The sequence below is a fragment of the Ostrinia nubilalis genome, chromosome 4 (assembly GCF_963855985.1).
Source record: "Ostrinia nubilalis chromosome 4, ilOstNubi1.1, whole genome shotgun sequence".
NCBI classification, from domain to species: Eukaryota; Metazoa; Arthropoda; class Insecta; order Lepidoptera; family Crambidae; genus Ostrinia; species Ostrinia nubilalis.
The window spans coordinates 4,367,595-4,381,595 of NC_087091.1; the positions used below are offsets into that span (position 1 = coordinate 4,367,595).

The 14,001-nt window shown below is 37.0% G+C and overlaps 1 protein-coding gene across 1 annotated transcript in view; it reads left to right on the forward strand.

Annotated features, from left to right (window-relative positions):
- Positions 1-5,800: 5,800 nt before the first annotated feature.
- Positions 5,801-14,001, forward strand: part of LOC135071333 (sialin-like) — a 32,518-nt gene continuing 24,317 nt past the window's right edge. The window contains exon 1 of the mRNA XM_063965126.1: positions 5,801-6,068. Coding sequence (XP_063821196.1) covers positions 5,998-6,068 — 71 coding nt within the window. The 5' untranslated portion in view covers positions 5,801-5,997. The remainder of the gene's footprint in view (positions 6,069-14,001) is intronic.

Below are 14,001 nucleotides of genomic sequence, written 5' to 3' on the forward strand. Positions count from 1 at the left end.
ACATAAGAACATAACTAGTCCAAGAGACAGATTTGGGCAACAACCCTTTTAAAGGGTGTCTTTTCACGGACGTGAAAAGGCGTTGTGGTGAAGTTTGATTGTAGGAAAGATACTGTTATGAGGAGAGAAACGAGTCCCAGTTTTTATAATGTAGTAGGTACAGTCAGCGTCAAATAGTTCGTGACATCCAAAGTGGCCAAAAAGTTGACAAAACAACCTTATTCCAGTTGTAACAAAGACGTTTTGCAAATATAATGGCTACTTTGGATGTCGCGAACTATTGACGCTGATTGTACGTACTTAGTTTCATTGACGTCATTGTGTTGTGACCAATTCAAATATAAATTAGACATTTTCCGGGAAAAAAGAAAAACGAAAGGAAGTTTTTCAGCTCAAGAAGCGAAGTCTGAATCCTACTTTGTTAGTGCATTAAATACCACCAAATCAGGTGTCAATTCAGTTAATTGTCCTTTAAGAGCTTCGCTAGTAATTCTGATATTGAATACTTACTAATATGTCTACTCCACGTCATACAAAATTACAGTCAAAATGGTCCTAAATATAGCTCCATTGTACCTATATTTCTGGCCTGACATTAACGCGAATACTCAGAATTACCCAAATTAATGTGCCGTGTGACATTTAACGTTTACCTAAGTACCTAATCCTTGTCGTACAGCCCATTTTATTAAAGTATATTATTAATATTATGTATTGTAATTTCGAAGTTATGAAATTAACGCGTCGTTAACTTATTCCAGGATTATGGCGGTAGTGAATCTTTTATCATCAACATTTCAGCCGCAGGACACTGCTGAACGTAGGTCTCCCCCAATAATTTCCACATCGCCCAGTTGGTAGCGGCCTAAATCCAGCGCCTTACTTCCCTTATGAGGTCGTCGGTCCACCTTGTGGGTTGAACGAAAATCTCACACTGCGTTTTCGTAGTGAATATTAAACTTAATTTGGCAATTTATAATCCAAAAAAAGTTTTAATATTTTTTGCCCGGCTGTCGACCCAATCAGACTAACTTTAGAATTGCCACTTCACCGCAACCCATGGTGGTCATACGTGATGTGTAAATCTATGGGGACCGCCGACACCATACCCCGGTAATGAGTTGGGCCATAACTTCGGCAAAAAATTGGGTCACCCGCATTTTGGGGCAAAGCCGATTCGCTTTCTCCCCGGATATCATTGTCGTTTGATGCCGGAACGATAATGAACCTTTTTCTTGGCGGCTAACATCCCTTTAGACGATTTCTAAATGAGTTAGAAAGAGCAAGGTGTAACTTAAGGCCAGTTAATTGATTCGTAGTTAAATTAACCATTGTTAACAAATGTTTAAATAATAGCATAACGTCGTTTAAGTTCTATCATAACGTTAAGTTAATTTTATTAACTTAAAAGGAGATTGGACGAAACGACGCGTCTTTCAATTCTCTACCGTATGGCATCAACATTTCAAAACCGCCAAAAAATTACTGCCAATACTTAATGCGTTTCTCGAACGATGGTCAGCTTGACTTTAAAGATTGTCGATTTGCTTACATTTTGTTAGGTTAATAATATAACTATTGATAACAAAATTTCACAGTTGGTTATTTTAACTAAATACAGATAAAAAACTGGGCCTTATTAAGCACCAAAATTAGTTTCAATTACATTCCCATTTGAAACAATCTTAGAATGGCCTCTGACTTCGTCAGTTTTTAATTGGCATTGAAATTAATTACTCGTTTGTTTTCGGCCAGACCTAAATTGCCAAAGCTTTAGCAAAGTTTAAATTAAATGGTAAGCAAAAGGGCTACTAGGTATTTAAGCTGCCCAAGGCAAAAATCGTGCCTCGGAATTTAATGATTTTGTTCTACGCAAAGGCTAAGTTCCGTGTAATTGCTATGTCTGTCTGTAAGTAAAACTAAAAACCTATCAACGCGCGAATCGGACTGAGCGTACCGAGGGTTCTGTACCAACTTGTAAGTAGGTAAATAAGTAAATAGTTCGTGAATAAATCAATCCCCAAAACATTGAATTACTAGGCATACTTAAGTAAGATGATAAAGATTAGTGTTTCTAAAGATGTTTAGGTGTAGCTCACCATCATCGTCATCGTCATCATTATCATCAACGTCATATCACGTTGCGTAAATTTTCTTCATATTTCATATTCTCACTTATAAATTAACTCTAAAGGGGAGAGACCTTATTTATTTCAATGTCATTCCAAGAGATGTTGAGTGAAAAGTGATATTTTGCTGGCATCAAATAAAAAAAAAATACTTTAAGTATGTTACGAAGATTCGCACTCATTTACTTAGTAGGTATTTATTAACTGTTATTATCTACCTAACTCTAATATTTTAGTCACAGTCTAGGTCTGTCCCCGCTAAGGATCGGTCTCCAATTAATTTATGCCCGAGGAAACAAAACGCCCGATTCCCCGAGCGTAAATATTTCAACCACCATCTTGTTTCTAGGAAGATGTGAGATTTATGGGTCTTTGCCACACAATTTACTACAATTGCCTTCGTTAGAGCTAAATAATTGTCCTTTAGTTGCCTTGGACAAATTGGCATATTTAATTAATATACGCTTACAAATAAACATTTCTATTAGAGCATTTAACCTAACCGGAGAATAAAATGCGAATGGAACTAAAATTGAGTCAGAAATATTACTACTTAACCCCTTTCAATTTGCAAGAAAGTGGTCATCGCCTGCCAATTATTATCATCATCATCATCATCATTCTCAGCCATAGGACGTCCACTGCTGAACATAGGCCTCCCCCAATGCTTTCCATGTTGCCCGGTTGGTAGCGGCCTACGTCCAGCGCCTTCCTTCTACCTTTATGATGTCGTCGGACCACCTTGTGGGTGGATGGCCGATGGGGCAGCAAGGTTCTGGAATGAAGACCGCGTACCGGAAAACGCAGCCTATTATAAGGTTGCTCAAAAAAATGTTTTCCAATATAAAATTGCTTTTGTGTGGCGAAAGTTCTGGGTTCGATTTCCAGGTTCCCAGATTGGCCACGTGCGAGTGAAAGACACCAGTGGCGCCAACTGGTGAGCGTAAACTCGATAGCCCTCTGTAACCTGATTCTCCGAACACTTGCCTTGAAGCGTGAACCCCACAGCTAGTCTAAAGTTCAGCTTTCGCATAGTTAAAAGTTAACGGCCCTTGAGTCCGAAGGCTTGTTATTTGTTTTCGGTTTGAATTAAATTTATTTTAATATCGTTCGCATTTTAAGCAAGCACAATATGCTTGTACTCTCACTAAGTGCACATAAGTAGGTAATAAAAATAAATTATGGTAGGTTTACAAAATATGCAAGTTTACGTCTGGTATATTTTTGGATTAAATACATTTATTGGAGTGACTGCGCACATCGCCGGAATGCACCCTCCGTAACAGAGCGTCGATGTGACGTCACGGTCGTCAGGTGCGCAGTTAACTCGACCGGGTTGCAACTTTATTGCCACGTTCCGAAATCCGAATTTTACCATTACATACCTAAGCATTAAAGATAAATAACAAGTAACATCTTTGCTTCTAGGAATAAAAAAGTAGAATGTCACACGGCGTTGCTGTCACTGTCATTGTCAACAATTGTCAAACTGAAAAAGTTTTGATTTGTTTGTTGTTGTATTTTTATGTTTTTAAAACTACCTAATTGAAGTTATTGAAATGTGTAAAACTTAAAATAATAAATCACTTCAAGCATGCAAAAATATAATTACAGTTATTCCCCAATATTAGCAGACAATGGGTAAGTTTTCAGTTAGACTGATTATCAATTTAATAAAACTTCCATTATTACAGTTGTACACTGTTTTACAGGCCTTTATTTACTATATTCATCAGTTCATCACATATTTACGCCTTCAGTAAAAGTCGCAAGCTCCCTCAAAGCCCTGAAATCAATTTTAAACTTACAATTGATTACCTACCATGTTACCTTTATTGACATTTTCCATTCGTATTTAATTTATTCATTTCGTGGCAACTGGTGGCGACCTTTACCGAAATCATACTATTACTATGCATAAAAAAAAACAATTTTTTTCATAAAATAGTAATAATCTTTAACATACCTACTAAAAGTATGTTGTTTAGGCATCTTTTCAAAATTAAACTTCTGCATTAAGTAAACGTAAAATTTAGTGAATTTCCTAGTACTATTTTTAGTACCTATTGATTAAATATTCGGCCTTAATAAAATATTTTAAATCGGAAATCACAGGTTACTTAAATCAAGTCCAGTAGAATTAGCTTTTAAATCGGAAATAATTCCTACAAAAGATTTTATTGTTTTAATGGCTTCATTGGTTGCCCATTAAGATTCTCCTAAGTTTTCGACTTCGACGGAGTTGTGCTTAAGTGGTGGGGGCCCCCGAAAGGGGCATTTTTTCGGTTTTCCGGTTATACCGCGTAAAGGACTTACCCTATCAAAAAGTGGTCTTCATGACGGTTGAAGGGCACTTAATCCTGCATTGAATAAGACCAAATTCATATGTTTTGGACAAACCGTTCTCGCGCTAAAGTTCGGCAAAGTAGAAAATATACGTATAATTAATGACCCTCTCCACGTCCAATGGTTTGTTACTCACAGGCTTCCAAGTCTTGAAAAGGGCCACCTCAACTAGTGTAACCCTATCAAGGCTTACGAGCTTGATGCGCCTATCCTTGTTCGTCCCAGCCGTTCCTTAACTGCGGTTGCTGCACCTCTTCCTGGCACTCACCTGAACGACTCTGTGTTACCTACTGTGGCTGCCCCTCTTCCTTGTATCCTCCTGCATGACTACGTTGCCTAATTTATAACTTAAATTAAATCTAAATAAAATACTCTCTCTCAAAAGTTATGCAACAACATTACCACAATCGTCAGTTTCCTTTAATATTCATGTTTGGCTTCAGACATTTATTTTTTGTGTAACATATGGCTCATTAGCATACTATTGAATTAATTAACGTCACCCAGCCAAAGTCTGGTAACGGCTGTGCAAGTTATCATTGTTAGCGCTGACTAACTTATACGGCTACCTGTGTGACGATCATCTGATAATACTTTGTTTCCATTGTCATTTGATAAAAAAATCATACAGTGCAACACGGAACGTCCTCCTGTTTTTGGAATTGGAATTTAACCAATTTATTAAAAGAAAAAAATGATTTTTTTTAATGGTTGTGGTTTTTATTTTAAAACTATTTTAAGGGTCTAAATAGATTTTTCCTAATTCAATAAATAAATTTTAGTAAGTATTTAGTTAGGTACTCTTGTGATTAAACTATCATAAGTAATTTAATTTGAGTTAATAACTGATTTTTAATTGCTTGTAAAGTATTTACCCAGTAAATACTTAGATCGGTAAATAAATAAGACAGCAACACACATTACAAACAGAAAGTACCAAAATTAGGATTAAATCGCTTTTAAATTATGCTGGTGGTAGGTAAATAACTACGTAATTAATGGTTGTTCTTTACTTTCTTATTAATCTACTTTAACATTACTTTGTCATCCATCATGTTAAATTTCTTCAGCCACAATAGCTTTATCTGAAGAGCCATCTACGTAGGCAACGATTAACTAAAAAAAAAATAGTGCTGGAAATAAAATTAAACATTGAATGTGTTTTACTTGATTTGATTAATGACGTAAAGTAACAAACTTAAATAGACGAAATATGAAAGTAATTGAACGATTACGTGATTGCATATCGTTAGTTGATGGAAACGTTCAATTTAATAACAAGTGGGGGGTAAAAGCGGCTGTGAGTGGGCAGTGGGCGACAGCGACACCTAGCGTATAGCGCGCTCAGTCAGCAAGAGGCGCGGGCGTCGAGTCGAACGCCGACCTGCCTGCCTCTGAAACCTCCACGCGAACCGCGAACCAAACACGACCTTATCACCAACACCCAAGCATCATAATAGCAGATCACAAGTTCATTCATGGTGTGAAATCGAACAGTGACCCGTGTACAGTGAAGTGCAAAATGAACGAGGATAACTCCGTTGCCGATGATATGAAGAGGCAGGCCGCTATGTTCTATAATTCCACGGAAAGGTTTGTTTTGCCATTGTTATGGATACGCGACGGATGTTACCGCTTTTGCTAACGACTGTGCATTCCGCAAGACTGGTTCCTTAGTCCCTAGTTATAAAGTCCACAATTGCAAGTTTTGTTTTAGCTACACGTTGTCAAAATGTGGGAAGCCATGGGATGGGTGCCATTTCCAGACTGCCATATTCTCGCGTATGTGGACGACATAACAAATACAGTAATCTTAATTAAACACTACATGGTCGAACTCCATTTTATTAGTTAGAAACGTTGGTAAAAAACAGCATGGTCCGATACACTCTGATTCTCATCTAAAATACGGTGACCAAATAAATTATACGGACTGAGGCTATTTTTTAAACAGGGGCAAAGAAAAGTAAAAATAAAAGATATCAACCTTGAACTTTTAAGGAGCAGTGGTTTGTAACTTGTTATCTCAGAAGAAATAAAATAAACAACTAAAATAAAATAAGAACCGCAAATGTAGAATAATGATTACTCAACAACGATTGCACAAGGAAAAGTAGAAATCGTAAATTAAATGAAACCGGTTTGCATAAATCTGCTCTTAAAATGTCATATAAACAAACACTGCCAGCATAGTTTACCGTTTGAATTACTTATCGCACGTGATTTTACAACTGCGAGAAATTCGTTATGGTTTGTAGCAAGAAATTACATGACGTTCTATTATTACACGGAATTTTCTTATTCAATCTTGATTTTTATCCATATCCCAAGTGCTATCGCTTGCCAGACTAAAAGCGATCCTATTACCAGAGCTAAGAAGAGCTATTTACTGAAATCTACTCTCTAATCAGAGGCAATCGGGATTAGTGTGTAGGCAGACATGATATAAAATCAATTGTCTTAAGCCCCCATAGGATCATCGTCACCGTACCAGACATTTGTTTGCAAAACTCGATACAAACCAATCTCCGTATCAAATTCTCCAAGCATTGTGTAGACTCATGGAGGCCTAAGTCTCCAGTCGTAAATAACCTCCAGATTCCATTAGCATAACTTTCTGCCGTAACCAGTTTTAACAAAACACTTGGCTTCAAGCGTTTATCCCATCATTCCCATCAGTTTATTAAGGGCCGATTAAAAACGAAGCTCAATATTTAAATCAAGAATAGTTTCAAACCGGCGATGGGTTGAATTTTAATTAACATTTCTCAGACTGCAACTTGATCTTCATTTGTTGGGTATTTATTAGCGGTCTAGCTGTAGATCCTGGCTACACAGGAGTTGCAGCGGTGGAAATGTGAGATGAGAATAGCCCCAAAGGCTGCATCTAATTTTGAGAGTAGATTCATATTTGATTCGCAGCATCATCATTCATCACCATTATTAGCGTCCACTTTTAAATATTCGAGCACTAATGATCATCGCATTAATCTGTCGAATACTTGGACTCGGAATTGCTCAGATTTCAAATTCTATAACTTCATACACAGCTAAAATATTATTTCAATATTTTACTGGAATAATTTAAAAAAAAAAACTAATTAACGAATCTTCATTGCAGATCTGTTGGTCACCATTCAGCATAACTTTCTCCACATAGTATTTTCATTTATGCAAGTATGCACCATAAATAGCTTCTTTTTAATTTCTAAATATCTAAGAATTACGAAATGACATTCTAAATTCGAGCCGGACTCGAGACTAGATTTGATTTAATAGTAGCAGTTAGTTGGTCTCTATACTCAGAGATACGGGTTCGATTCCCATCTGGAACAAGCATAATTAGAAAGATCGCTTCTTGTATTTTTCCCCAGTTTGGTTAAGAAGTTAAGATGCTTACTTGCTTGGGTAACTCGAATCAACCTGCTGAAGACATGGTATGGCATGTGCTTACAGATGGACCTATTGAACCAAGTCAGATGACTATGTTGGACTTCAGAGCCACAAGCATTAAAGAAAAAGCGTCCTTCACTCTCAATGTAATATTATTTATAAATATTACGTGGATGTAATGTGCGTGCTCTAGCATAATTTACGATACAGTCTGCGTAAATGCTTAAAACCTTCGCGTGATTACATTGTTACGATCACCGTAATAAATACTTAGCAACACTTATTCGCAGTCAATTGCCAGTCGTCAATCGGGAGATTGTTCGGTATAATAATGATTCGTTTAATCGTTTTGCACCTTCCAACCACTAACGTCACGTCCCTACCTCTAGTATCAGCGTCATTTGTAAGTTATGGTAATTTATATCCGGAGCAAGAACTCTGCGCAAACGCGACTTTTGTGTCCATGTATATGTAGGTACCTACTACTACCGGGCTGGAAGACGTAGCGTGGGCAGGTCGCGGGCAGCGCAGGACGTTCATTGTGGAAAACCTTGGGGGAGGCCTTTGTCCAGCAGTGGAAGTCATTTGGCTGAAACGAACGAACGAACGTCAACGAACCTACCTAACCTACGTTAGCAGTATATTATTGATGTGAAATCAACCACATCCTGCTCATAGACAAATAGAGTTCATCATCATCTAAGCATTTAGTCTCCACAGAAGGAGGACTATCTAATTTACCAGAGGCAAATGGAGGATTTAGCCTGCACTATCGCTGGCCAGAGGTTCGCATATTTGTCCCTTATTCGCCTTTTACGCATTACACATCAACACGACTGAGCGTGCCTTTTCTATTGTTATTCCATTCACGTACTTCATGCCTGATATCATCCATTCTTGGTTAAAATTTTCCTACAACTGCGTACTCTGCATATCGTTTTCGAATTTGATTTAATATTTAACAGCTTGTTTTCCTACAATAAAATCCGATACCTATGCTTTTGTGAGCGAAAACTGTATTTTAACAGTTTCTGTTCATGATTCATGGATACATAAGTGCAAAAAGATTTTTTTGATACAAAGTCAAGTCATGTCGTTTTACTTATTTTTAGATGTTCTAGCAGTTTCAGCAAAATAACAATCAATCAAGATCAAAATCTACCTACCAGAAAAATCGTAGGTAGGTAGTGTAAACTGTTCTCACGAATATTACCAAAGAAACCGTACGAAATAATATTTTATGTGCCTTATTAAAAACGGAATTGCCAGTTTCTCGGTGACCTTCGCATTTCCTGTTATTATACCAACTCGAATATGAATATAATTTCAACAATTATGCTTTTAGTTGAACATTACTCATTACTAGTAATTTAATGAATAAGTGTGCCTTCAAAATGTTGAAAATCCCAGATACTTAAGCATATCTTTATTGTATTATCTAGATTCTAGAGACATAGATATTAGTCTCTAGTATGTGACCTCTTCAGGCTACTTAAACACCACGACTTCACTCTATATCTTAGGTATATACCAATACCATCACATAGAACCCATTTAACAATCACATAATATCTATACTACACCTACTAAACTAATGAAATATAGCTCCATAACTTTGACCAACAGTTACAGTCCTTAATTAACATTACTTTGAGGGAATAAAAGGTAATGAAACTGCAATATTGCTTCTACCCAGTTTGTGACTGTTTTACTGCCTAAGTGCATCTGATTGCATATACTGGACGTTTTATTTACGACTCGACACATAGTGTCTATATATTTTGTACATTATGTCCGTTATTTACAATGTCTCCGTTGATATGATGGACATCAGTCTTTATAGGTCTGATAGTAATGCCTTTGTGACCTCATCTGTAATGTCAACGTTATAGATGAGGTTTTTTGCACTCGCTAATCGATTTACTTAACACCGCCCCCATCTTTTCTCAGTAACAGTAAAAAACGCCTACATTAAATAGTTTTGCATCATGCAAGGTAGAAAAAGTAGAGTCGTTAATATCTGACTAATATGAGAAGTCTCGCACGTTTGTGTTCAACTTACTTACTTCTGACTCCATAGAAGATCACATGGTTAAGTTGCCTTGTTTGGATTCCCAAGAAATTCCTTACATACGAGACGAATTTAAAAGTCCTATCAAATTTCGCCAAAAAACAATCAGAGCGTTGCTCCGGCCGTCAGAAAAACAAATGAATAAATCCGACCTACCATAACTCCTAAAGTTTCCACTCTACAGTATCACGGTTGCGTTTAAAAGTTAAACAAACATGGCGCGACACAATTATCGTGGTGGTCACCGACACGCGAGAATAAGGAAGTCGTAACAGGCAATTCCGTGAAATTGCCCCAATTACTTTTCCATCAGACCCTAATAGCCCTCAGCAGATCCCTGTAGACCGAGGGTCCTCTGCTTCATCCACTAAATCGGGGCTACATACAATTATTGACCTGCAACACTACTATACAACTACTATAATAATAGTCAAATGTCAAATTAAGATATAGCCAAGCGATTTTAAAACGTCAAATGGCAAGAATCAAAATAACAACCCGTCTTGATAGTAGCGCCCTCCTGTAAATGTCATAATTTATTGATTGTCCAACGAGGCAAAATCGGAAGTAATAATCCAGTATTGATAGAGCGCCCTCCTGACAATGTCATAGCTGGTACGGTTCAGTAGTGGAAGTGGACATCTTTACAGTTAAAGATATCTGATGATTGATCAATTTGCTGTTTCGAATAAGCCAATATTTTGAGGAAAGCGAAATCTTTACCGAAATTAATATTTTAAAAACAAAAGATTGTAAAGCAACGGCAATAAAAACAAAACGTAATGTGAAAGAGAATGTCAGCCGGCACTTGGATCGCATGTAAAATGAGTTTTAAACTTTAATATTCACCGAAATGAAAACAATTCAAAGACTAATTCCAGTCTGCACACGAATAAATTGCAAGTTCCGAATGTCGTTGGCGTAATATCAAGTAAACGAGTTACGCAAGCCACAGAATGGGTGCCCACCATTGTGGTATTGCTTTCAAATACCGCTGTTACCAGCATTACAATTACTATTGTGGTCTACGTTTATAATGTAGACGCAAATTTTAGTTTGGCGACGTATAAGTTTACCAAGCCTTGGAATTTGTCCAGGCACGTGTCGATGTTTCCTTTTATGAAGATTTGCTATTCATTATTTGGAACTAACTATTTTCCAATAATTTTAACTGCTGTCAGCCTTGAACCTATTAAGATCTTTCACCTTTCGCTTAGCGGGTTACTGAGAGCTACATACAGATACGAATATTGGTAAACCTATCGAAATATGTATCTCTCTGTAGCGAATAATCTAGTTCAGATTTATGACTCTCTCAAAAACCCAATGATTTCTAAAATTTCTAGATGGTAACCCTACTCATAGCAGGTTCATAAATGGGGCATGATAATTGACTACGCACACAGACGACAAGATACAGTAACGGGGTGTTTTCTGCTGCAGTCAGCTGAGTGAAACTCACACGACAGAAGTAAATAAACGATTAAAATAAAGAAAACGCCGTTAGACAGAAAACCTGTTTGTAATGCTACATTATAAACTGTAGAGGTGACAAATGATTCCAAAATCGGAAAAGCCGTTGAACCCATATTAATTTTTAAGAATTAACATATTGTCAAGTGTACCGTAGAGTTGGTAGAGTTCTAAGCTCTGACACTGGATACTAACCAAAAAAATTCTTGTGGAAGCTTTGGGGTTATTAAAAAAATGGCAATTCCAGCGTTACCTACTTAATAGCAGTCTTCAATGTTATCGCTTACATCTAGATTCTCAGGCATGTATGTTTCTCTATTGTAAGACTGTGTGACCTCCGCATTTCTAAAATCGGTTTATGCTCTGACATTAGCGGAATGTCAAAGGTGAAACATGTTAAATCCTGAACCTATTACCGCTGTGTGTATGGCAACAGTATTTGCATTTAATTTTATGTCTATCTTATTGGGAGGATGTACAGCCGTGAGTTATTTGTCTTCTCAATTACTTGAAAGATCTGTGGACTAATTTACATGTCACGTTGTGTTGTATTCAGAATCTTTTAGAAAACTAGCCGTTTTCAGTGACTTCGTCCGTGAAGATTTCGATAAATGTAGCATCTGTGCTATTTTTGTCAAAATCAGTTCAGCCCTCCTAAACAAAGTGCCAAATGTGACAGTTTTTATGTCGAAAGATGGTCGAATAGCTTTTTTTTGTATGGAGTTTCGTCGGATTCGATTTTTGATTCTAGTCTAGACCCACTGTATCTCCCATCCGACGTTTCCACTGCTGCAACTTCTATGTGCCCAGGAAAAACTAATTCAGTGAAGGTTGAAGTAGGAAGCGAAATTCCATTGGACCAAGAAAATTAATCTGAAGATTAGTAGGAGTAACGAACATCTATCCATCCTCACAATCGTAAAGGGAAAGGACCAACACGCGTCTACTGTAGATAAACAAAGATTAAACCCAAGGATTCATCTATTGTTAGTTGCAAATAATATGCAAATCATAACAAAACGTTGGATCCAGACTGGGATGCTGTCCTGATAACATTGTATAGTATACTCCCCAAAATGTTGTCTCCGTTGTCATGATTTCTTGGCCTAATTCCTCCCATTGTAGATAAAGCACCCGCCGAGTTATTGCGGGATTGTAAGGGATAAGCGACCCATCCCGACGTTTCATTTTGAATGCCTCACAAGAAAGGAAAATGAATGGCGCCTTAAAAAATAAATATAGCAGCCCTAACGAGATAATGTATTCCGAGGGAAGTACATTAGCTGACATTATAAAGATCGCGTTTATAACCTAAAAATGTTATCCCGAAAATCTTTTGTTGAAGATCTCTTCATTACGTTCCAAGAATCTCGAAAGCATTGTGGATAGAAATGTCAGGCGTATTAGTGACGCGTTTGAATTCAAAGAATTCAAGTATACGAATTCGTGCAAATTGTCTGGGAATTCGTTAATGATTTGTGCTATTAATTCTAATGGTACGATTGGCACATTAAGCCACAAATAAATAAGATAAGATATAGTGAGATTTGGCGTCATCCGTGCATAGCTCTTTTAATGCATTTGGATGAGTGTAACGAACATTTAATGAAAGTTTTGTTTAATATACATTAACAGACAGGTGCAAAACAAGTATCTGTTGACCTCTAAACGTATGCCTTACATTCCCTTTATGTTAAAAATAGCAGCATATAAAAGCGTAACTGAATAGCATGACTTACACCAACCCACTTCCTATTTCCGCATGTTTCAACGTAACTGTAGTTTAAGTAGTTCTAATATACCTTTACTTATAAGGTCAACTCTAGCACATTCGACAGGTTATGTAGGTAGAGGACTCTACAAGTACACACCACTCTCTTTATTTCAAAAGAATTTCTTTCTTATTAGTTTTGACAACATAACAAAAGTCGACGACTCATGTCGGCAGGTCGGCGAGTTTGGATTTGCAATGTAGAGTCCGTAAGCCTATGCGCAGACCACCAACTTTTAGTTGGCCGATAGTTGGGCTCGATTCTAATTTGTATGAAGAATCGGCCGATACCGAATCAATGTAATTTGTGCACTTTTCTACATGTCCAATGTCCATACTGATTACTGATTAACAGCCCGACCCAACAATCGGCCAACTAAAAGGTGGTCTGCGCCTAGGCTAATAACTTGTCATAACATCATAATGTAATTAATTATGCCGAATCTACGCTACTTTTGCTTATGCTTTTGACGGACGCGTACGCAGTGGTTCTCGTATGGACTACATTGGGAATTTGGGATTCGATTCCCTCTAGGAGCAAAATAAAAGTTACTCATCATTACTAACACACACACATATTAACGATAAGTAGCTGTAGTATACATGAATCGATTTAACAAATAAGTCTATCCGTTATCTAATTGCTTTGTAAGTAGAGTCACAGAATATTAATGGTAGAGTGAGCAAATAGTATAAATAAATAATACCTACCTACAAACTCTTTTTAGCTTGGAGCTAGGTAATTAGTATTATTGTTGGAACATTTGATTAATTTATTCATGCTTACTTTAATTGCTTTTATCTTTTCTGTGCTAGGC